The sequence below is a fragment of the Brachypodium distachyon genome, chromosome 4 (genome assembly GCF_000005505.3).
Source record: "Brachypodium distachyon strain Bd21 chromosome 4, Brachypodium_distachyon_v3.0, whole genome shotgun sequence".
NCBI lineage: Eukaryota > Viridiplantae > Streptophyta > Magnoliopsida > Poales > Poaceae > Brachypodium > Brachypodium distachyon.
Window position 1 is genome coordinate 26041591 of NC_016134.3, and position 21519 is coordinate 26063109.

The window sequence follows — 21519 nt, forward strand, 5'->3', positions numbered from 1 at the left end:
AGAAGGGGCTTCGATTTGGGCGGCGTAGCAGGTGGCGTGGGCGGTCTACGGCGAGGGGAGGCACTCGGGAGCAGCTTGGGGAGACGGGGAGAGGAGCGAAAGAGCGGCGCGCAGGGAGAGAGAGGGGGCGGAGAGGCCTTGGTGTTTTAGACGACTGTTGTGGGAGAGAAGGCGGATTTGGGAGGAGGCGGATCGTGGCGTGGCGAGGGGGATGCAGGTCAGGCGATAAAGAGATCAGGGAGGGGCGGGCCGTGCCACGTGCAAGGAGGAGGCAGATCGGACGGATGTGCGAGGAGGAGACGTCCACCAACTTGACGTATGGCGTCCACGCCATCACCACCAACTACAATTTAATATACAGTGATAGATTTCTTTGTCTAGACCAATTAGTGTCGTGGTTTTCACTATTGGCAGGTCGACTTAGTGACCCATCAGCAGCCTAGTCGGCCGAACGCGAGCGACATTCCAATATCATACATGGCCGCAACTCGCCGTCTACGAGGGAGCGGGGGATAGGATTAACATAGAGGCGCATGGGAAGGAGGGGCTCATCGTGGAGTTGATGGCAGTGATGACGAGCTTGGGGAAGGCTTGGAGGCGACAACGGCGAGGTTGGAAGGAGGTAGTGGAGCGTCGACAGAGTCGGGGAAGAAAGGAGTCCACAACACCCATGTGTTTTGTGCTCACACTTGTGTCGGGAAGGTGCAGACGAGACGGCGAATCCGATGCATGGGGTAGCGGCGGCGGTCTAGCTAGATGCTTTGTTTGGTTGGGGCCAGCGAAGGTGAGAGACGGGGAGAGGAAGAGAGACAAAGACACACACAGAGAGAGAGAGAGAGAGAGAGAGAGGAATGAGAAAACGTGGGTGTGACCCGTGAGGAGGTTATGGGTGGTTGGAGGCTTTCGTATGAAGCCTGCTAGGCGCTAGCTAGTCACGGAACGGCAGATGTGCGTCGCAAGGTGGCGACAAATGTGGATGCTGTCCACCGGGCCAAGTGAGAGAAGAAGAAAACATGTGCGTGACCCCGTGAGGGGGTTACGGGTCATTGGAGGCTTTCATACGAAGGTTTGGTGCCAGCTGGTTGCCGAATAGCAGATGTGCGGCGAAAGGTTGTGACAAATGCATGTGGTCTACTGGGTCTGACATGCTCAGACACGACGTGGAACAACTTTTGGTTGCTAACTTTGGTGGCCAATAGGGAGCTGCCATGTCGCCCCTTACTCTTTTTAATTTTTATTTGTGTTTTCCTTTTTGATCTATTTGGGCGTCCAAATAATCTTTGAAAAATCCCAAATTTTGCTAGCGTTCCCAAATTTTCGAATCACTTTGAATTTGTTTTAAATGTATTTAGGCTAAAAATAAATTCGTTATGCTTTTCCAAAATCTAATAAACTTCTCAAAAAAAATCATATCCGAGTTTTCTAACATATCCAACTCTCATATACTAATTTTCATGTTTTTAATTCTTTTCAAATCTCATTTAATATATGAATAATTCTTTGGGAATCAAATAAGCTCTAAAAATCCTGAAAATTTGCAGAGGCTCGTCGTATATTTATTTTAGCTTGTCCTGAAATTTTGAAGGTCATTGGTTGAAGTTTCACCACTAATTTTATTTATTTAGTTGCTAATTAGGGTATAAACAATATAATTTTTCCTATTTCTTACCCAATTTTACGGTACATAAATAATGACATGAAATGCCTAATCATACTTAAATTAATGTGTGTAATTCTAGATCCTCACAGTTGTGGATACTTAATTTCCTGGGACTAAATCTCTGCATCTCTAAATAAACTTTCATGAATCATCTAAAACCCAGTAAGCTAGATACACTTTCATACGCAACATTATGCGTTAATCACAAACAAGTGCACCATGAAAAAGCTCATGCATATTTGTATTGGGGCTGAGTAATCGATACTCTAACTAATGTAATGGAAGAACTTCTATTATTATCTATAATTTTGGTATATTTTTCATGAAGTTGTCAAGTATGGTCGCTCTGGCATATTTTTGGAGCTATGTTCATGTATTGACCGCATTATGTATTGATAGATAAATGAAGGAAAGTGACGTTAATAATTAAAAGACCACATAGCGAACCGGCTGAACTGGAGTCGGCCTAGTGCCGAGGCAGCCTGACCAGTTCAGTCACCGGTCTGTGTTTTTAAACTAGGGCAGTTGGTGACGGGTATAGCTGGCCAACAAGCTGGTCCAGGCCTGGCTCTAAACGGGGTTTGAAAGGGCATGTCGATATCTAAGTGTTTTGGTGTTAATGATAACATGTCATGTGGACTAATTGTACGCTAAGTGTTTTCAGATTTGGTATCAAATGTTGTGACACGATTCATCGTACTCGAAAAGGAAATAAGCGTAGAAGGATTTACGGATTTTTATTTTATCGAGTTGTAGGAAAATCCATACTATAAAGAGAGGGAAAATCTTTGAATGAATCAACTTCACGAACACAAATCTATTAGATTGCACCAACGTAAAGCCTAAATCCATTCGTGAGAAGAGGGAAACCCATTTTCAGTCTAACTGTCAAGGCAAAATTCAGAGTCAGGGGGTGGTGCAGCATCATTACGCGGTAGTACCGGGGCTGGTAGTTCCGGCCCGGTACCGGTCCAGTATCGAAGTAGCTTCTGGACCCCTCTAGAATGATGCGGAGGTTGGTTCGTACTTGAACGGAACTTCCGCCAGCAGTACTTCCGGTATAGTACAAGTTAGCTACCGCCGTTACTGAAAGGCCTCCAACGGTTAGATTTCGAGAGAACTATAAAAGGGTCTTCGTCCCCAATGTGTTTCTTGCCCGAGCTCGCCCATAAAATTTCCCTCTCTCACTTCAAAAACACAAGAGTTTCAAATCTCGAGATCTCTCTCCCTAGTGCATCCCTGAAGACAATACTTCGAGGAAAGGTAGAGAAGAGTTCGATCAAGGTTTCACCAAAGCAAAAAAGTTTGATTCCCCTTATTTTCTTTGTGGATTTTTTACTCTTGTGATTTTGGAATCTCTGGACGGAAGGTGTCTCCGTGAGTCCACATCCTTGATGTGGTGAGTGCTCAAGGATTCGGCAAGGAGCCTTTAATTTGATTGAGAAGATATCCAGTGTTTCCATCCCTTAGGGTGATACCGTGCTCCCAATGCACGGTAGCACTCCTAAAAAGTTTTCAAATTTTTTGAAATAAATTAAATAAGTTCATAAGATGCACGGTAGCACTCCTAAAAATTTCAAATCCAAATTTATTATATACATAGAGAAAAAAAAAGACAAACGCACGAACGCAGGTGCAGCCATGGCCGCCTGAGTATGCATTCTTCTAGTTTCTTGGGAATCGATCTCCACGATCCCACGAACCTTCTCCTGATCATTGTTCTCCAATTTGTGACCGAAGCCATTGATGCCAACCTTTGTCATTCCACCCCTTGAGCGCCTCCCTTGGGCTATAAAAGCTGAGACTCTGCCGTCTCTCTGGCCCCTGCTTTCTTTCCCTCTCCCTTCCCCGCGCCAATTCGGCCGTCCCGTGCCGTTCGACTCTGGCGAGGAACCGCCGGCCCATCTTCCGATTCAGGCCATAAACAGGCCGGGCAGGCACGTGGGTCCAAGACAGAGACCCAGGCACGACCCAACGCGGGTCGTGGGCTGGCACGGCCCGTTTATTTTCGTGCCGGGCCGGCCGGCTTTTTGCAAAAGCCCGGCCCGGTGTGACTCACAGCTGACCACGGAAATTTTTCCTCCAACCCACTCTCACAGCGCCGCCGCCGGCTCTTCTTACCACGGTCTTGGTCTCTTGGAGCCTCCCGCGAGAGAGAGAAAGCCCTTCTCGTCCTTGTCGATTTGCGGGGAAGCGGGCGATGGAGCACGGGTCGTTGGCGGATTCGAGCGCGTCGAGCTTCTCCATCGTGGAGGAGGATCACACCCTCGCCAACTCCGTCAGATTCGTCCTCAACCAGGAGTGAGTGAGCTTTCTTCATCTTTGTTCCATTCCCGTCATTTCCTTTGCTATGTATACTACTGTACTCCCTAAAAGAATCCATCTCTATGTGCGGCTTGTGATGAATCGCGGATACTACAGTGAAAGTGAGAGAAATTGTGTTCTAATAATTGTTATGTACGGAGTAAATATTACTAGTAGGAGGAACTTGCTTGAAGGGGCAGAATGACCTAGTATGCATTCTTTCTAAGGTCATGGTCTGTTCTCCATTTTTTATCGATGTCACTGTAAATGTATATCCTGGTGCAAGGATTCCAGTAACTGCCAATCTCCAGCCATATAAATCATAGTAACGAGCCTTCGAAAGAAAAATAACTTGTCTTGCTGTCAGTATTACATATTGATGATTATATTAGTTCTACAGTATTTAATTTCCTGGGCAGGAACAGAAATAATCTGCTTTGTGTACTTCATGTTTTGAGCTTCTGATCACGAGAAACTAGGAGGGAAAATAAATCTCAGGCCATATGATGAACAACCACCCTTTAATGTATGAAGTGGCTTCCAGAGTATGTGCAGTAACTTACATGCCCCAAGATTAGACTATCAAAGATCATAGTGCATGTTGAAAAAGTCAGGTTATTGGCCAGCTTAGCGTCTTCGTTTCCCCCACGCAAGTCACCCATCATAAAACTAGCCTGATGTTACTGATGGGTTTGGCATATGCACAAACATTCAGATAGCATTGAACACTGGTTCTGATTTGATTCTTAACAAATAGAACGCATGTATAACTTACAAGTGAACTCTTCATATGGGTAATTAGAAGGCATCTCTTTTCCTTAACACTGTGTTTGGATGTATGCATTGAGGCTTGATATTAGACTGGTATTGGGTAAGTCTCGAATACCATGATTCAACCTGTTTGGCTGGTTAAAATATTCGTTCGAGGTATTCCGGGTCAATATCGAGGGCTGGGTTCCTTAGTACAAAATGGCGATGGCCCAATTCAGAGGGTCAAGCCTCGACATCGCTCGACATTCGGGAGTTCGGGCCGCTCCACCGAGACCCACGTTCGACGCTCGCTCCGTGCAATTCCTTTTTCGGTTTTTCCCCGATTCCCCTCCTCACCCAGTCACGCTCCCACCCCTTCTCATCTCTCTCTATTTTCTGCAGCGGCGGCGCATCCACACCACTGAACAGCACCGGCCTCACCTGTCTCCGCCGGCGCGCCCTCCAGCCTCCAGGTAGCCGCCCTTCTCGTCCTCCCTGCAGACTAGTCTGGAGCAGCGGCGACGCCCTCCCTCCGGCCCTCCCGGCCCATCTCTCCGCAGCGGCAGCGCGCCTGCACCCTAAACAGCAGCGGCGGTCCACTTCCATGAGCTCTGGTGCGACTCGTTCTCCTATTCTTCTTCTGTCTCCGGTCCCCCATCCTACCTTTCTCCTCCTGCCGTTGAGCCCGTCGTGTCCGCCCGTGTCTTGCTGCTCGAGTGATTGACCTCATCGAATCTGGCCCCATCACGCCGGCGGAACCACATCACTTCCAAGCAGCGGACATAGGATGATAGGATCTCTCTCTACCAATACGAATCGATTAGAAAACTGAACAAGAGATGGGCTTGTAATTTGTCCATTGTGTTGGATCGTTCGCTTGACTTTTCATGGCCAAAACATTAGAGAGACGATCTGTTGGTGAGATGCAGAGATGAATGGGACTGACTGAGACCGTGCCTTCTAGATAAAGTTTCCTCTTTATTTTTTGAGGAAAAGGTTTTCTCTTTGTCATCGCAGGGAATGTGTTATTTTTTCATACAGGCCCTGTGTTATTTAACCTCAATGTAAACTCATCGCTTTTGCCGTCCAAACACGATTTGGCATTCGACCTCAATATCAAGTTTGGATTTCGAATACCTAAACATCCAAACAAAAATATTGACATTCAATCTCAATATCAATATCCTGTGATATTGACGTTGGATCCAATGCAATGCCAAGCTCCCAATGTCTACATCCAAACAAAGCCTAACTGTTTTGTTGCATCAGAGTTCAGGAAAAGGTGAAAGGTGTTCTCTTATTCTTTTACTACAAGCTAAAGCCCCCACAAATACCATGATGTCCAGAAACTAGAAGCTAATGCGAACATATGAATGCAATATTTCTCTTTTCTCACTTGTGATTTCATTTTGTCCTCCCAGCCCAAGGGTAGCATTTTGTGGATATAGCATCCCCCATCCTGCTGACAACAAAGTCAACATTAGGGTTCAGACTACAGGTAATGTATTGTGTAATATGAGCCTGATATTTCATTCATTAATCCCTGCATGCTTAACTTTTATTTTTTACATGCTTTGTTTTAAATGCATGTTGAATGAATTTGCACGAATCATGGTTGCTGTGCTACTCCTAAAGTTGCACCTTGAGGAGGTAGTTGGTTTCTAATACCTAGTATTCAGAGAACATCTTCATATATGATTTTCTGATGTGCTTAGGGAACTTTTATTTTCTTTCCTCCACAAACAGTACATCTAGACATCAGATAATATGTTACTTCCATGGTAATTGACGAAAACAATTTAATTTATATCTATTTACACAAAATCCAACTCCAATACCAAAACTATTGATGCCATCTCATTGCCCACTAGCCACTTCCCAGTTTCGTTTTTCTTCTAATGCACTGAAGTGCACATACTCTTCTGATGTGTCTCGTCCACGTTTTCAGGAGATCCAGCAAAGGATGTAATGAAAGATGCTTTACAGGATTTGATGGTGATGGGCCAGCATGTTAGAGCGACTTTTGACAAAGCAGTCGCTGATTTTAAATCAAACATACCTGCAGAACAAATGGATGTTGATGCAAACAAGTGATGAAGTTTTGGGCCGCCCCTGTTCGAGAAGATCAACATGATATGTGCAACCAATTTATCATCGGCAAGCAGATTAGTTGTGATTTCTCGCGCTTAAAGTTTGTGGAAAGTGTCTTTGTAACTGTAATCAGTCCATGTGATGTCACTACTCCTAAGTCCTAAAGCACTTTGCATTTTACGAATTCATAGTATTGTTTAAGCATTATATAATTGTAATCCTTGCGGTATCAATTTGATATGGATTGCTTTCGTGTGGTCAACTCTACAACAACTTCAACATCCATTATAACATATTTTCCCCTGATCACTGGCATATGATTGAGAAAGTTTTGTGTCATATGAGTATTGTTGCATTTTCTGTGTTTCGTTTGTGTTTTTCCTGTGCACGTGTTTTCATCCACACAGTTTAATTAGTTCTATTTACGTATAAAATTCCAGAATAAGGACAACATTAAGACCCTGCTTGACATGTTGTATTTTTAATAGGAGAACTGTTAGTTCAACTTTGGAGGAAGTTGAACTAAATACAAAGAAACTTGTCCTTCTGCTTCTTGTAATTCTGAAGTACAAAAGATGAGGGCTAACCTTCTATTCTCTCATACATCTAGGGTTTCCTCTATTCTCTCACACATCTAGAGTTCCCTCAGTGGGATATATATATATAGTAGTAGTAGTACAAAGAAAGGTATATGGGCCACATGGATCAACTACACAGCCCACTAACTGTCCAGCAACAATTATTCAACACTCTTTCTCAAGATGGATGATAGATGCCTATCATTCCCATCTTGTCACATGCCAACTTGCATTCCTTAGCTCTCAACCCCTTCGTTAAGCAGTCCGCAATCTGTCGTCCAGTACTTACATATCCAATCTGAATAATTCCTGCATCCAATTTTTCTTTGATGAAAAATCTGTCAATCTCCACATGTTTGGTTCGGTCGTGCTGAATTGGATTATTTGCTATGCATATGGCTGACTTATTATCACACCAGACATTTAGACAGCCTTCCCTTAGTACCTTTAACTCTCCTAAAAGATGCCTTACCTATAACATGTCACTCAGACCTTGTGACATAGCTCGGTACTCTGCCTCTGCTGTAGATTTTGATACAACATATTGTTTCTTGCTTCTCCATGACACAAGATTTCCTCCCACAAATACACAATACCCAGAAGTTGACCTCCTATCATCAAGACAGCTTCCCCAATCTGCGTCATTGTATCCATCAATCTCAAGATGACCATTGCTCCTAAACCACAATTCCTTTCCTAGGCTTCCTTTTAGATATCTCAAAATTCTATACACAGCATCCAAATGACCCGTTCTACGCTCCTGCATATACCTGCTGACAATGCTTACTGCATATGCAATATCAGGTCTAGTATGGCAAAGATACAAAAGTTTTCCCACCAACTTCTGATATCTTTCTTTGTCAACTAATTCACCAATCTCCGTAGTTATCTTATTATTCTGGTCTATGGGGGTTGCAGCTGCATGACATTGTGTCATTCCTGTTTCATCTAGGAGATCCAGAATATACTTGAGTTGAGACAGCACAATTCCCTTCCTCGATCGAGCTATCTCAATGCCAAGAAAGTACTTTAATTGTCCAAGATCTTTTACTTCAAAGGCATTTCTCAAACATTTTTTCAACTCGACTATTTCTGCCTCATCATCACCTGTAATTATAATATCATCCACATAAACCGCCAAGATGGTGATCTTCTTGTTTGAATGCCTATAGAACACAGTGTGGTCTCCATTACACTGTCTATACCCTATGTCACAAACGGCACGTTTGAATCTATCAAACCGAGCTCTAGGAGATTGTTTCAGTCCATAAAGAGATTTCTTCAGTCTGCATACTTTTCCTTCATTTCCAGCTGCAGCCATTCCTGAAGATCTACATGTATACCTCCTCCTGAAGATCTCCATGCAAAAAAGCATTCTTCACATCCAACTGGGGGAGAGGCCATCCAAAGTTTGCTGCACAAGATATCAAGATTCTAACAGTGCTCATCTTTGCCACGGGAGCAAACGTCTCATCATAGTCAATTCCATATGTCTGACTATATCCCCTTGCAACCAATCGTGCCTTGTATCTCTCTATCTTTCTTTCTTGACTTTGTTTGACTGTAAAAACCCACTTGCACCCAACAGCTTTCTTCCCTGTGGAAGTTTAATCATCTCCCAAGTTTGATTCTTCTTCAGTGCTTCCAATTCTTCTCTCATGGCCTCACACCATTTTGGGTCTTGTTTTGCTATCTTCCAATTAGTTGGTACAGAAACACTTTGAAGTGATGCTATAAATGCCTTGTATGAGGATGATAGTCCATCATATGACAAATAGTTAGCATCACTTTGAAGTGATGCTATAAAGCCATATCTGTTCACAGGTTTTGATGCAGCCGCTCGTCTCCCTTTCCTCAAAGCAATTGGCCAGTCTATAGATTCTTCACTAGCATCAGATTGCACATCCGAAGCATTTGACGTGCTATCTCCAGATGAATGTTCCTCATGCACATGTGGCTCCCCTTGCACCTGAATATCATTCTCCCCCTATTCAGCTTGCTCCCCCTGTGCCTCATTTACATCTATTTTCCTCCTCCGCGAGTAAACCCGTAATGGCCTGTCACCCTCTTGATCCCTTTGTTGCTGAGCAATCATGCGATGTTCAGATTCTAAAGCTAGTGGACAAGGAATAGAAATAGGGATGGAACCAATTAACATAGGTTGAGGTTGAGCTGGAGCTTGAACATGAGGTTGAGCTTGAGCTTGAGCACCTGATTGACTCACATTCTCCCCCTCTTGAGCATCAGGCAAACACAATTGACGATCAAGACCTTCAAATAGCACACTCAAATATGTTGGTTCCCCATAAAAAGGCTTGGCTTCACGAAAGGTAACATCCATGCTGGCAAAAGTCCTTCTCTCGGCTGGATTCCAACACTTATACCTTGCTGCCCAGATGTGTAGCCTATAAAAATGCACTTTAGTGCTCTTGGATCAAGCTTATTCACTGAAGGGTGGTGATCCCGGACGAAGCAAGTGCAGCCAAACACCTTGGGAGCAACAGGAAACTTGTTTTCACCAAACAAGAGCTCACATGGGGATTTCATATTCAGAATTCGAGATGGCGTGCGATTAATAAGGAGAGTAGCAGTTAGAGCAGCTTCTCCCCACAATTATTTTGGAACATTCATCGTATACATGAGAGAGCGAGTTACCACTAAAATGTGACGATTTTTCCTTTTAGCCACACCATTTTGAGGAGGAGTATCAGGGCTGGAGGTCTGATGCATAATGCCCTTTTCTGACAGGAATGTTCCAAACCTCTTGTTCACATATTCAGTCCCATTATCAGTTCTAAGCATCCGTACCTGCACCTTGAATTGAGTACTCACATACGCATAGAAGTTTTGGAAGCATTCAAACACTTGATCCTTGTGACGCAAGAGATATGTCCAAGTCATACGAGTATAGCAATCGATGAAAGTCACAAAATACTTCATTCTGTTAACGGACATAACAGAACATGTCCAAACATTAGAATGCACCAACATAAAGGGAGTTCTACCTTACTCCTGAGTCCTGAGTCCTCTGCTCACATAAGAGGTTCTAGTGTGTTTTGCATCTCGCACGCATCACACTTTAGTTTACTCAAATCTACCTTACTCATTACAGCAGGATAAACTTTGTTCATTTTATCAAAAGAAACATGTCTCATTCGACAATGGTGAATCATCGCCATTGTCTCCTTATCACCCTGGACCGCTGCAAGTATCAATGATGATTCTTGCCCTCCATTCTTCGCTCGGTCCAGGTACCATAGCCTCCTACGTCTGATTCCTTCCCCAATCTTCCTACCAGTTTCCCCCTCCTGAATCAAACATCCTTTCTTGATAAGAGTGACAGAACAATCAATCTGATCAATAAGCTTGCTCAGGGATATTAAGTTAACTGGGAAAGCAGGTACATGTAAAACAGTAGCTAGTTGTATGCCTGGAGAACATTTCACAGTTCCAACACCTTTTACTGGTTGAGCAGTTCCATCCGCAGTATGCATGGTTTGTTGACAATTAAGAGAATACTGGTTATATGTTTCAAATTCTCTAATGTTACCAATAACATGCTTAGAGGCACCTGAATCCAAAACCCACTCAGATTCAAGCTGGTGAGTGGTGAGAGAGACATTTTTAGAATTACCTTCATTGGTGTAGACAAAATGGGCAAACTGACCGAAGGAACTCTCCCCCTGCTTCTTATTTTTCTTTGCTTCGCCTTGAGATGCATTTGATTGTCCTCCCTGGTCTTCAACAGTCATGTTTGCTCTATTTCCCCCTTGTGAAAAATTCTGATTCTGGTTGTAATTCTGATTGTATCTTCCCCCTGTTCGGCCTCTAACACCTCGGTAACCACGTCTGCCTGGTCTGCCTCCTCTATAACCTCCCTTGACTTGACGTGGTGGAGCAGGACATTGCCAACTAAGATGCCCTTGCAGCCCACAATTGTAACAGCCTCTAGTTTCGGGTTTCTCAGACACAAAGTATGTGGGTCTAGGGGCAGATTCTCCTTTTCCAGTGCTCTTCAACCTTGTTTCCTCTTGACCAATGGCTGCAATAGCTTCCTCAAGTGATGGTAACTGTGCATGATTCTGCATCAAGAATGCTTGTCGAGGGGCTAACCCCGGATAGGGTCTTGACGACACACATTAGCCGAGATGACGAAGGCAAAGCCAGCACAGGTACGTACGCCGGCATCCTTAAGCCAAACTAATGCTAAGCCGGCATACCAAGTGTATGCCGGCATGACTATCTTGTCTTATGAGATTGCAGGATAAGGACGGATACTCTGATCTCGGCTAGCGCCGAGATGTCTCAACGGTCTTATCCTCATCGCGTGGCGCAAAGTAAAGCAGCGCTATCTTTATCATGGAAAAGCAGTCGCTGCTTACGTTGCGGTGCCAGGCGACTGCGCAAAGAAGCACCGAAAGAGAATCAGTGACGGAAGCCGGCAGGCGGCTGCTGTACTTGTTGTAGGACGCCAGGAAAAATAAAGTTGTCTTGTCCCCTGCGGTGCCACCCGGAGGGAACCAAGGCGCGTGCCCGGCGGGGCCCATAGAAGATAACGTTAGCCCTTGACCCACATGTCAGTGTGACATGGGCGGTTAAATAGAGCACTACCCCTCCCAGGAGAGGGATCCAACACTTAGGCATCTAGGGTTTTCCCCTTCTTCTTCTTCTTCTTCCTGAAGAATACAGCTCAAGGAGCGCCATTGTAGATCTCAGTATCTCGCTTATACAACAAAGCAGGAGTAGGAGTGTTACCTTGAGAAGAGGGCTCCGAACCTGGGTAAATCTGTGTGCGCTCGTGTGTCTGTGCGTGTTTCTCATCACGTCCTCTCTCCTCCGGATCCTCTTTCGTCCATCGGCCCCAACATAAGCCATCCTATGGCATCTGCCGTGACACCGCTACGACAGTTGGCGCCCACCATGGGGCCAGCAGCGGCACTGGCTGGAGTTTTCATCTGGACGGGAAGTCTTCTCGTCACCAGAGAGCGCGTGGTCTCTGGTTTGGTCTAGAGATTCGGCTCTCTGGGCTTCATCAACAACAACGCGGGCTACTTCATCAACGCATCGCTTCCCTGTGCGGGCCGCTTCATCAACTTCGGCATGCATGAGGTTTATGTCGCCACTAACAGTCCTCACAGGTACCCTGAGCAGGTGGTGGTGCCCGAAGATCCCCTCGCCGTCTGCACGGTTCGCGGCCGGCATGTTGACTCCCTGCTGACCATGTGGAGGTTTTGGTCACGGCTCACGGCGTCGATGCTGGCAAGGGCACCGCAGAGAGCGGCGCGGTCCCAAGCAAATCCGGCAGAATGGCGAAGTTCCCCTTGGAGAAGCCGGATAATGTCACTTCTCAAGCCGGCACGACAGCTCTGCCGCCAAAGCAAACTCAGCTCCAGACCTCCATCGAACGACTGACTGCGCCGGTGACGTCGAACGCTAACCCGGCGCAGCTGCAGGCAGAGTTGGAGTTGGAGCAACAGAAACTGCTGAAGGAAGCTGTCGACGTGGCTCGTGCTCGGCAAGAACTTGATTTTTCGCTCCGTGAGTATAACAAAGCCCATGGTCTCAATTCTACCACATTGACTAACCCTAGCTGAGTTGGGGAAGTGCGTAACCGTGGCAGGAACTTGAACGCCGAGATAGCTAGAGATGGCAGAGGGGTGCCCGCAGTGTCGGCAAGTTTCGCTTCGGCACTGAAGCCGAAATACAACACCCCTGTCAAGAATCTCAGGGTTGCCGAGGCTGCGGCCGAGGAGTTGCCGAATCTCACGGAAGAGGCACTCCGGCTGCAGCAGTTGCACGTGAAGGAGTTGCTCCGCACAGCTAACGAGCAGAATGAGACATACACGAGATTGCACGGCAAGCCCGTTGCATCTCAAGTCATTCACTCGGCAGCAGGCGCTGATGGCCGGATTGACAAACAAGCGTCCTCACCTGGTGGCAAACGGGACAAGAGTGTCAACTCAGGCCGAGATAAGCGCCTAGAGCATTATGACCCCGCTTTGGCCGAGAAGCAAATGGTCCGGAGAGTTGAAGACAACCAGAGTGGTATGCGTCTCGGCAACAATCGCCGAGATTAGCAAGAGCGTTATTTTGCTGGTCATGGACACCAACCTCGGGGTCCGGCACCCAATACTGCTGCAGGTCAGCAGGGTGTCGGGCGCAACCCCCTATATCGAGGTGAAGATCACCGGCAAGACCGTTACGATGACGGGTACTCGGCCATGGGTGATGAAGGTTATCTCAGGCGAGAACGCGATAATCTCGGCCCGCTCGGAGCCCGAGTTGGGAACCGACAAGTGTCGCCGCTGGATGCCTAACATCGGCTCGACAGAATATATCTATCGGAGCTTTTGGAAGAACAAGGCCCTCCGAGACCGCGTCGTTTCGCGCACCAGATCATGAGGGAGACACCAGCCCAGGGTTTCCAGCTGCCCAGGGGTCCGAGAACATATGAGGGCAGAACTAAGCCGGAAGTTTGGCTGGAAGACTATGTCACGGCGGTGCATGTGGCAAGCAGCAATCGCCGATGGGCAGTACGTTATGTACCCCAGATGCTGGTAGGGCCGGCAAGGATATGGCTGAACAATTTGCCGAAAGGCAGCATCAATTGCTGGATAGACTTTGAGGAAGTTTTTGTCAGCAATTTCACTATCACTTACAAGAGGCCAAACCGCCCTTAGCAGTTGTCCATGTGCAAACAAAGAGACAACGAGACTGACCGGGATTACCTGACAAGATGGAGCAACCTCCGCAATTCCTGTTTGCTCAAGGATGCCGGCATGGCACCATGTTATTGCAAAAGCTGCAAAGAGAAATGCCAGCAACTCTGTCTGAGATGATCAAGATCGTCGACATGTATGCGCTCGGTGATCCGACTCAGCCATCGCTGATGCCGGCAGAGCCGCAAAGGGAGCAGCCGATATACAACCCTGCCGGGGCATTCCGGAGGAACGATCCTCAAGACCACCGCAACAAGAAAAGGGATGACAGGACGGATTATCGATATGGGCCAGCCCATGTCGCCATAATTCAGGATCAACCTGATGCCGGCTCTAGCCAGCATCAGAAGATTGGAAATCAGCGGTGGGTCAAAAAGGGAGAGCAAAAGAAGCCCTGACAAGATAAGCAGAAGTATACGTTCGAGGTGATACTGGATCAGCCTTTTCGTTTTCAGACGACCAATCCCAGCAAACCGACAAATCACACAACCCGGCAATGCAGCTAGATGCAGCGGGCTGAGAAGGGTGAGGAAAGTCGGCTGCCCCCTCCTCCGCCGCTCACAGGCGCTAACACCCAGATCCAGGGACCCTCTCCGACAAACAATGCTGTCAATCAGGTGGAAGACCAAGGTATCCCGCAATATGCCGGAAGAAATGAGTACAAGGAGCATCACCAGAGCTACATGATTTTCATCACGGAGCCGACTGACAAACAGAGTCAGCGTAGGCGAGAGATGGGAGTCAATGCTGTGATGTCGGCGGTTCCGAAGTTTATGTACTGGTCGGAACAGGAGCTCAACTGGAACCGAGCAGATCATCCCAAGGTTATGCCAAATCCTAGTGGATATTCTCTGGTGGTTGACCCGACACTCATCGGGCCCGACATTAACATCAAGTTTACTCAGGTTCTCATTGATAATGGAAGCAGCATAAACATCATGTACCGAGACACGATGCTCAAACTTGGCATTACTGGTAACTTGCTTGAGCCTAGCCGGACTACCTTTCATGGTATCGTGCCGGGAGTGTCTTGTGCCCCGGTAGGCAAGATCCGAGTCGATGTCTTATTCGGCACCAGGGAGAATTGTCGGACCGAGAACCTGGTGTTCGAAGTGGTGGACCTTAGAAGTCCGTACCATGCGCTACTTGGCAGACCGGCATTGGCCAAATTCATGGCGACTACCCACATAGGCTATCTGAAGATGAAGATGCCGGGGCCAAATGGTACCATAACCATTACTGGCAACTACAAGCATTCAGTGGAGTGCGCGGCGGCAGGGTCTGCTTTGGCCGAGTAAATGGTCATCGCTGGCGAGAAGAAGAAATTACGTTGTGTTGGCCCAGGCGGCACAGATTGGCCTGCCGACTATGACGAATCCTCATGAAAGTGTGGCTTTTCAGGCAGCCAAGGAGACGAAGAAGATACATGTTGACAGTGAGTTCCCGGACCGCACCTTCATCATCGGTGCCAGCCTGGGTGGAAAATAGGAAGGCGAGCTCACCAACTTCCTTCGTGAGCATCGGGACATCTTCACATGGTCAAATCAGGACATGCCGGGTGTGCCGAGGGAGCTAGCTGAGCACTCCTTACATGTCAGACCAGACGCATGACCGGTGAAGCAGCCCCTTCGACGCTTCGCCGACGACAGAAGGAAAATCATATTGGAAGAGATATCCCGGCTTCTAGCTGCCGGCTTTATCATGGAAGTATTGCATCCCGACTGGCTGGCAAACCCGGTCATGGTCGAGAAGAAGAAAGACGACCCAACTGCTGCTAAGGTGTGGCGCATGTGTATCGACTACACCAGCCTGAACAAGGCATGTCCCAAAGATCCTTTTTCGTTACCTCGGATCGATCAAGTGATCGACTCCACTGCCAGGTGTGAGTTGCTGTCTTTTGTAGACGCGTACTCTGGTTTTTAACAGATACCGTTGAACCCTAATGATCAAATAAATACACCATTTATCACCCCGTTTGGGGCTTATTGCTATCGCACTATGCCGTTTGGTTTGAGAAATGCAGGGGCTACTTATCAAAGATGCATGCAAAAATGTTTGCACGATCAACTCGGCAAAAATGTGCAGGTACATGTCGATGAGGTCGTCATAAAAACCAAAGAAAGCACCACGCTGCTGGATGATATCCGGGAAACATTCGCAAATCTGAGGAGATTCCGAATGAAGCTAAACCCGGTCAAGTGCACATTCGGTGTGCCGGCAGGGAAGCTGCTTGGGTTCCTGGTATCAAGCCGAGGTATAGAAACGAACCATGTGAAAATCACCTCCATAGAGAGAATGAAGCTACCGAAATGTCTCAAAGATGTGCAGAAATTCACTGGATGCCTAGCATCGCTAAGTCGTTTCGTTAGTCGGCTGGGTGAAAAGGCAATGCCCTTATACCGGCTGATGAAGAAAACTGACAAATTTGTGTGGACGCAACAAGCAGAAGTAGCCTTTCAAGAGCTGAAGAACATGATTGCTACGGCGCCGATATTAGCCTCGCCAATGGAGAAGGAATCGATGTTGTTATACATAGTAGCAACAAACCGAGTCGTTAGTGCCGTCATAGTGGTGGAAAGAGATGAAAACAGCAAATCGGTGCAAAGGCCGGTATATTACGTGAGCGAGGTGTTATCGTCGTCTAAACAGAATTATCCCCATTACCAGAAGATGGCATACGACGTTTATATGGCGGCAAAGAAGCTAAAGCATTATTTGGATGCACATCAAATCCGGGTTATATGTGAGGCGCCCATCTCGGAAATCATGAGCAATAAAGATGCAAGCGGCCGGATAGCAAAATGGGCTATTGAGTTAGCACCCTACACGCTGCAGTACGACAGACGAGATGCCGTCAAATCTCAGGCTCTGGCGGATTTCCTGGTAGACTGGGCCGAGATGGAATATGAGCCACCGCCACCTGAAACTAGCTACTGGAAGATGCATTTTGATGGCTCCAAGATGAAAAGTGGGCTTGGTGCCGGTATAGTTCTGACCTCGCCAAAGCGCGATCAACTTAAGTATGTGTTGCAAATTCATTTCGCAGCAGCCAACAATCGTGCCGAGTATGAGGTGCTTGTGCACGGACTGAAGATGGCAAAAGAGATTGGAGTTCGCCGGATTCAGTGCTTTGGCAATTCCGACTTGGTAGTCCAGCAAGCTTCCGGCAATTGGGATGCATTGAATTCCAATATGGCGCTATACCACTTCCATGTTCAGAAGATCAGTGGTCACTTTGAAGGGTGCGAATTCCATCATTTACCACGGGTAGAGAATGAGGCAGCAGACACGCTGTCGAAGCTCGGCTCAACGCGACAAGCTATCCTGGCTGGTGTGGCATTGGAGCATTTATGCAAACTATCCATCAAGCCATCACCAGAATCGGAGTCAGTCCTTATCCCGGCAAGCTCAGAAGCTGATGCCACCCCAATGGACATTGACAGTGGCGGCGGTTTCAGTAACCCGGGGACTGAGCGTCCTAACTCAGCGAAATCAATGGCGGTTGAGCCAATGGAGATAGACGAACCAGACGAGCCAGTTTTTGCTACTCGTCTCATGCCGGCTTGGGCACAACCGATAATGTCTTATCTCAAAAATGGGAATCTCCCGGAAGAGAAAGTGTCGGCAAAGCAAATTCAGAGAAGGGCAAAGGCGTACACTATTATCAATGGCGAGCTATACAAGAGAAGTGTTACTAACGTCTTGCAACGATGCGTCGACCCGGTAGAAGGGCAAGAGATACTTCGAGATATTCATCTGGGAGAGTGCGGTCACCATGCGTCTTCAAGAACATTGGTGGGCAAGGCATTCCGGCACGGTTTCTACTGGCCGAGTGCGCTACAGGAAGCAGAAGACATGGTCCGGAAATGCAACGATTGTCAGAGATATGCCAGCAACACATGCCGGCATCCGAGCTCAAGACTATTCCAATCACTTGGCCATTTGCTGTTTGGTGTTTGGACATGGTGGGACCTTTCAAGCGAGCGCGAGGAGGCATGACGCATATCTTGGTTATGGTTGACAAGTTTACCAAGTGGATTTAAGTGAAGCCGATACGAAAGTATGACGGCAAGACCGCGGTTTCATTCTTGAAAGACATCATCTTGAGGTATGGTTACCCGCATGGTGTCATCACGGATAACGGAACGAACTTCGCGGAAGCGGAAAAGAAAATCCGGCTGGACATCGCCTCCGTGGCACATCCTCAGTTCAACGGACAAGTTGAGAGAGCAAACGGCATGGTTATAGCCGGCATAAAACCTCGGTTGATTGAGCCACTGGAACGCACTCTAGGATGCTGGTTAGATGAACTCCCAGCTGTGCTATGGAGTCTCAGGACAACTCCAAATCGCTCTACAGGCTACACACCATTTTTCCTCATATACGGGGCGGAAGCTGTCTTACCAGCCGACATTGAACATGACTCTCCGCGAGTGACCATGTATACGGAGGCCGAAGTAAAAGAGGCCCGAGAAAATGATGTCAACCTGCTCGAAGAAGCACGGGAATTGGCTCTATCTCGGTCGGCTATCTATCAACAACACCTAAGGCGTTATCACAACCGGAGGGTAAACCCGCGAGTATTCCGGGAAGGAGACCTCGTGCTCCGACTTGTGCAGCGCACATCCGGCATGCATAAACTGTCACCCCCATGGGAAGGACCCTTCATTGTGAGCAAAGCGCTACACAATGATTCCTATTATCTTATAGATGCGCATGATCCCAAAGCAAACAGGATGGACAGGTCAGGCGAGGAGACCAAGAGGCCATGGAATGTAGCTTTGCTTCGTCCGTTCTATACTTGAAAGATGAGTATTTGTATCGTTTTTTCCCTTATGTTGAATGTTTTGAGACAATGAAATTATCCGCCGGGTTCTTAAAAGGGACTTGGGGACTCCCATGCTATTTAAGTGTTATATTGCAATTATCTAGTTGTATGTTGGCATGGCTTAGTTGTGTAATCTTATGTCGGTTTAGTAGTGTGCCAGTATTGAAAATCCCCTCTATGACTTCGCTGTTGTCCGCAACCCGGCTTCATGGAAAGCTAGAGATTGGGTACGAGATAACTGGACACATGAAAAATGATTGCGGAAACAAACAAAGAAGCGAGCTGAGATGCGCGATGTTTTACTTAACCCGGCATTTCATTCTTGTCTCGAGTATTGCCAAACGAATTTGTTGAGTTTAACTTTTTGAAAGGGTTGTTCTATGACTTCTAAATTCATACGTCAAACGCCGACAAGGCAGACAAAGAGCCGGAGTCATAAAATTTCACCAACAGAAAAGATAAACTCGGGGACTCGGTCGGGAACTCGGTAATTAAAAGACTTAAATAAATTAAAAGTATGGTGCTTCACAGAAAAAAGTGTTTTAACTCAGTTACATCTGCACCCGGCATCCCGGGGATTTGATAAATTTAGAGTATTTTTTCCGGCTTGCCTAAGAACAGACAGAAGGATTGGCAGCGCCGGAACTCGGAGCGTCCGTTGCAGTAGAAGCCGACTCGACGACAATCTCTTCGTCGACTTCTTCTTGTTTGTCTTCCTCGGCCATCTCTGCATCTGCTTGTGACACCGGGCCCTCCACAAATTTCTGCACATTGGCATATTGGATAAAGGAGTAGGCCCGCTCCTGCCGCTTCGCGACGAGTTCCGGGTCTGAGAGGAAGGGGGGGGCGACTCGCATCGACTGCAGCACGTCGAGGTTGATGCCGTCGTACCAAGAGAGTACGAATGACAAAGCCTCGTCGGCGCCGACATGAGCGGCTGATTCCTGCCACTCGTTCAGCCGGTCCTCCACCTCCAGAAGGCGCTTGGCCAATTCTGGGATGCCGGTCGGAGTTTCTTCTCCCGGCCACAGCGCTCGGAAGGCCCGGATGCCGGCGTTGAGCATGTTTACCCCGAACGACTTCAGAGGCTTAACCCGGCTCGCAATGCTGACCAAGTAATCCTCCAAGTCATATTCGAAGGGTACTACCCTGGCTCGATCCCTCCTTTTACGGGCCTTGATCACGGCAACTTGGGCAGTCTCAACAGATTGTGGGAAAAACTCTGACAAAGGCAAAAAGATCGTAATGAGTCTCGGCACCCTATTGCTGCTTTCGGACAAATGATCAGAGGAAGAGACTTGGACAAGGGCAACTTACTAGTCAGCATTGCGTCAATTTTGATGAGGTCACGCCGGCACACGCTGAGCAGGCGGGCGTTCTCGGCCTTCTCCTTCTCGGCAGCAGTGGCGCGAGTCTCGACCTCGGCGACAAGATCCTTGCATTTCTGCACTTCGCCTTCCAGGTGGATCTTCTCGTCAGCTTGGGCGGAGAGAGCCGAGGTAAGTTGACCTACCTCGGTCTTATGCGCCTCCGCCTGAGCTTCGAGCTACACTTTCAGCCGTCCACTTCGTCCCGGTGCTGCTCTTCTAGCTGAGTTTTCTCATCTGTTTAGTAGACGTGTGTTACAGAAGTTTGAGTTTAAGATGGATGAAACCTGAGATAAGGACAAGCTTATACCTTGTACTTCGACGACACGCTTCAAGAGCTCAGATACTTGAGCATTATCCCCGGCTGTACACAAGAGCACGTATCAGTTTTTGCAGTGCATTAATACTCGGACAAAGTCTATATGTCGGTAAAAATGAACTTACTCTGGCTCTGGCGCTCGGCTACCAAGGCCTTGTGCTCTGCCGCCAGCTTCTTGTGCTTCGCCAACAGGACCTTAAAGGTAGCGGTGCGCTTGTTCATGCAGGTCTGCAAGACAATAATCAACAGTTAATTCTATTGCAGTGGGAAGTCAACAGTTATAAGCTTCAGGCCGACTATTCTAAACCCGGCCTGAATCTCGGGGAATAAGTGTTTGAAGTTTCTAACCTTCAGGCCGACTATTCTAAACCCAACCTGAATCTCGGGGAATAAGTGTTTGAAGTTTTTAAACTTCAGGCCGACTATTCTAAACCCGGCCTGAATCTCGGGGAATGGTGTTTGAAGTTTTTAAAAATGTGGCAGAGTGTTTGAAGTTTTCTAAGACAAACTTCAGGCCGACCAATTCTTACTCGCCCTAAACCTCGGGGACTAGGAGTATAGATACTAGAAATAGAGTAAAAAACTTCAAGAGAATTTTTCATACCTCGGCGGCGTGGCTGGATTCAAACAAGGCGATCCTTGCCTGAAACACCCGGGCCGACACAGATTTCGGAGTCGCTATGGGTGCGAGCCCCACCAGAGGGCTCTGCCGCACTGTCTGGAGGGTGCTGGAGTTCACCTCATAGCTGTCGGCGTTGCTCCAGTCCATTACGAACTGGTCCAGCGACCCCCAGCTGTGCCCGCTGGTCGTCCTGAGGGGAACTCCCTAGGCTGATTGTGAGCTAGAGGAACTTGGAGGCGCTTGCCCAGCCGGGATAGCGGAGCTCCTGGTTCTCCTAGCTT

At 47.4% G+C, this 21519-nt stretch overlaps 2 protein-coding genes across 2 annotated transcripts; one reads left to right on the plus strand and one right to left on the minus strand.

The window, feature by feature from the left end:
* Nucleotides 1-3742: 3742 nt before the first annotated feature.
* Nucleotides 3743-7120, plus strand: LOC100834353 (DNA-directed RNA polymerases I and III subunit RPAC2). Its single transcript, XM_003577648.4, has 3 exons — nucleotides 3743-3961; nucleotides 6136-6212; nucleotides 6663-7120. The coding sequence occupies exons 1-3, from the start codon at nucleotides 3861-3863 to the stop codon at nucleotides 6806-6808; spliced, it is 324 nt and encodes a 107-aa protein (XP_003577696.1). The 5' UTR covers nucleotides 3743-3860; the 3' UTR covers nucleotides 6809-7120.
* A 12298-nt stretch (nucleotides 7121-19418) lies between these two features.
* Nucleotides 19419-20982, minus strand: LOC106866888. The gene is made up of 5 exons (XM_024454777.1): nucleotides 20965-20982; nucleotides 20742-20844; nucleotides 20608-20661; nucleotides 20248-20534; nucleotides 19419-20152 (listed from the first exon to the last, which is right to left on the minus strand). The coding sequence occupies exons 4-5, from the start codon at nucleotides 20255-20257 to the stop codon at nucleotides 19542-19544; spliced, it is 621 nt and encodes a 206-aa protein (XP_024310545.1). The 5' UTR covers nucleotides 20258-20534; nucleotides 20608-20661; nucleotides 20742-20844; nucleotides 20965-20982; the 3' UTR covers nucleotides 19419-19541.
* Between the last annotated feature and the right edge of the window lie 537 nt (nucleotides 20983-21519).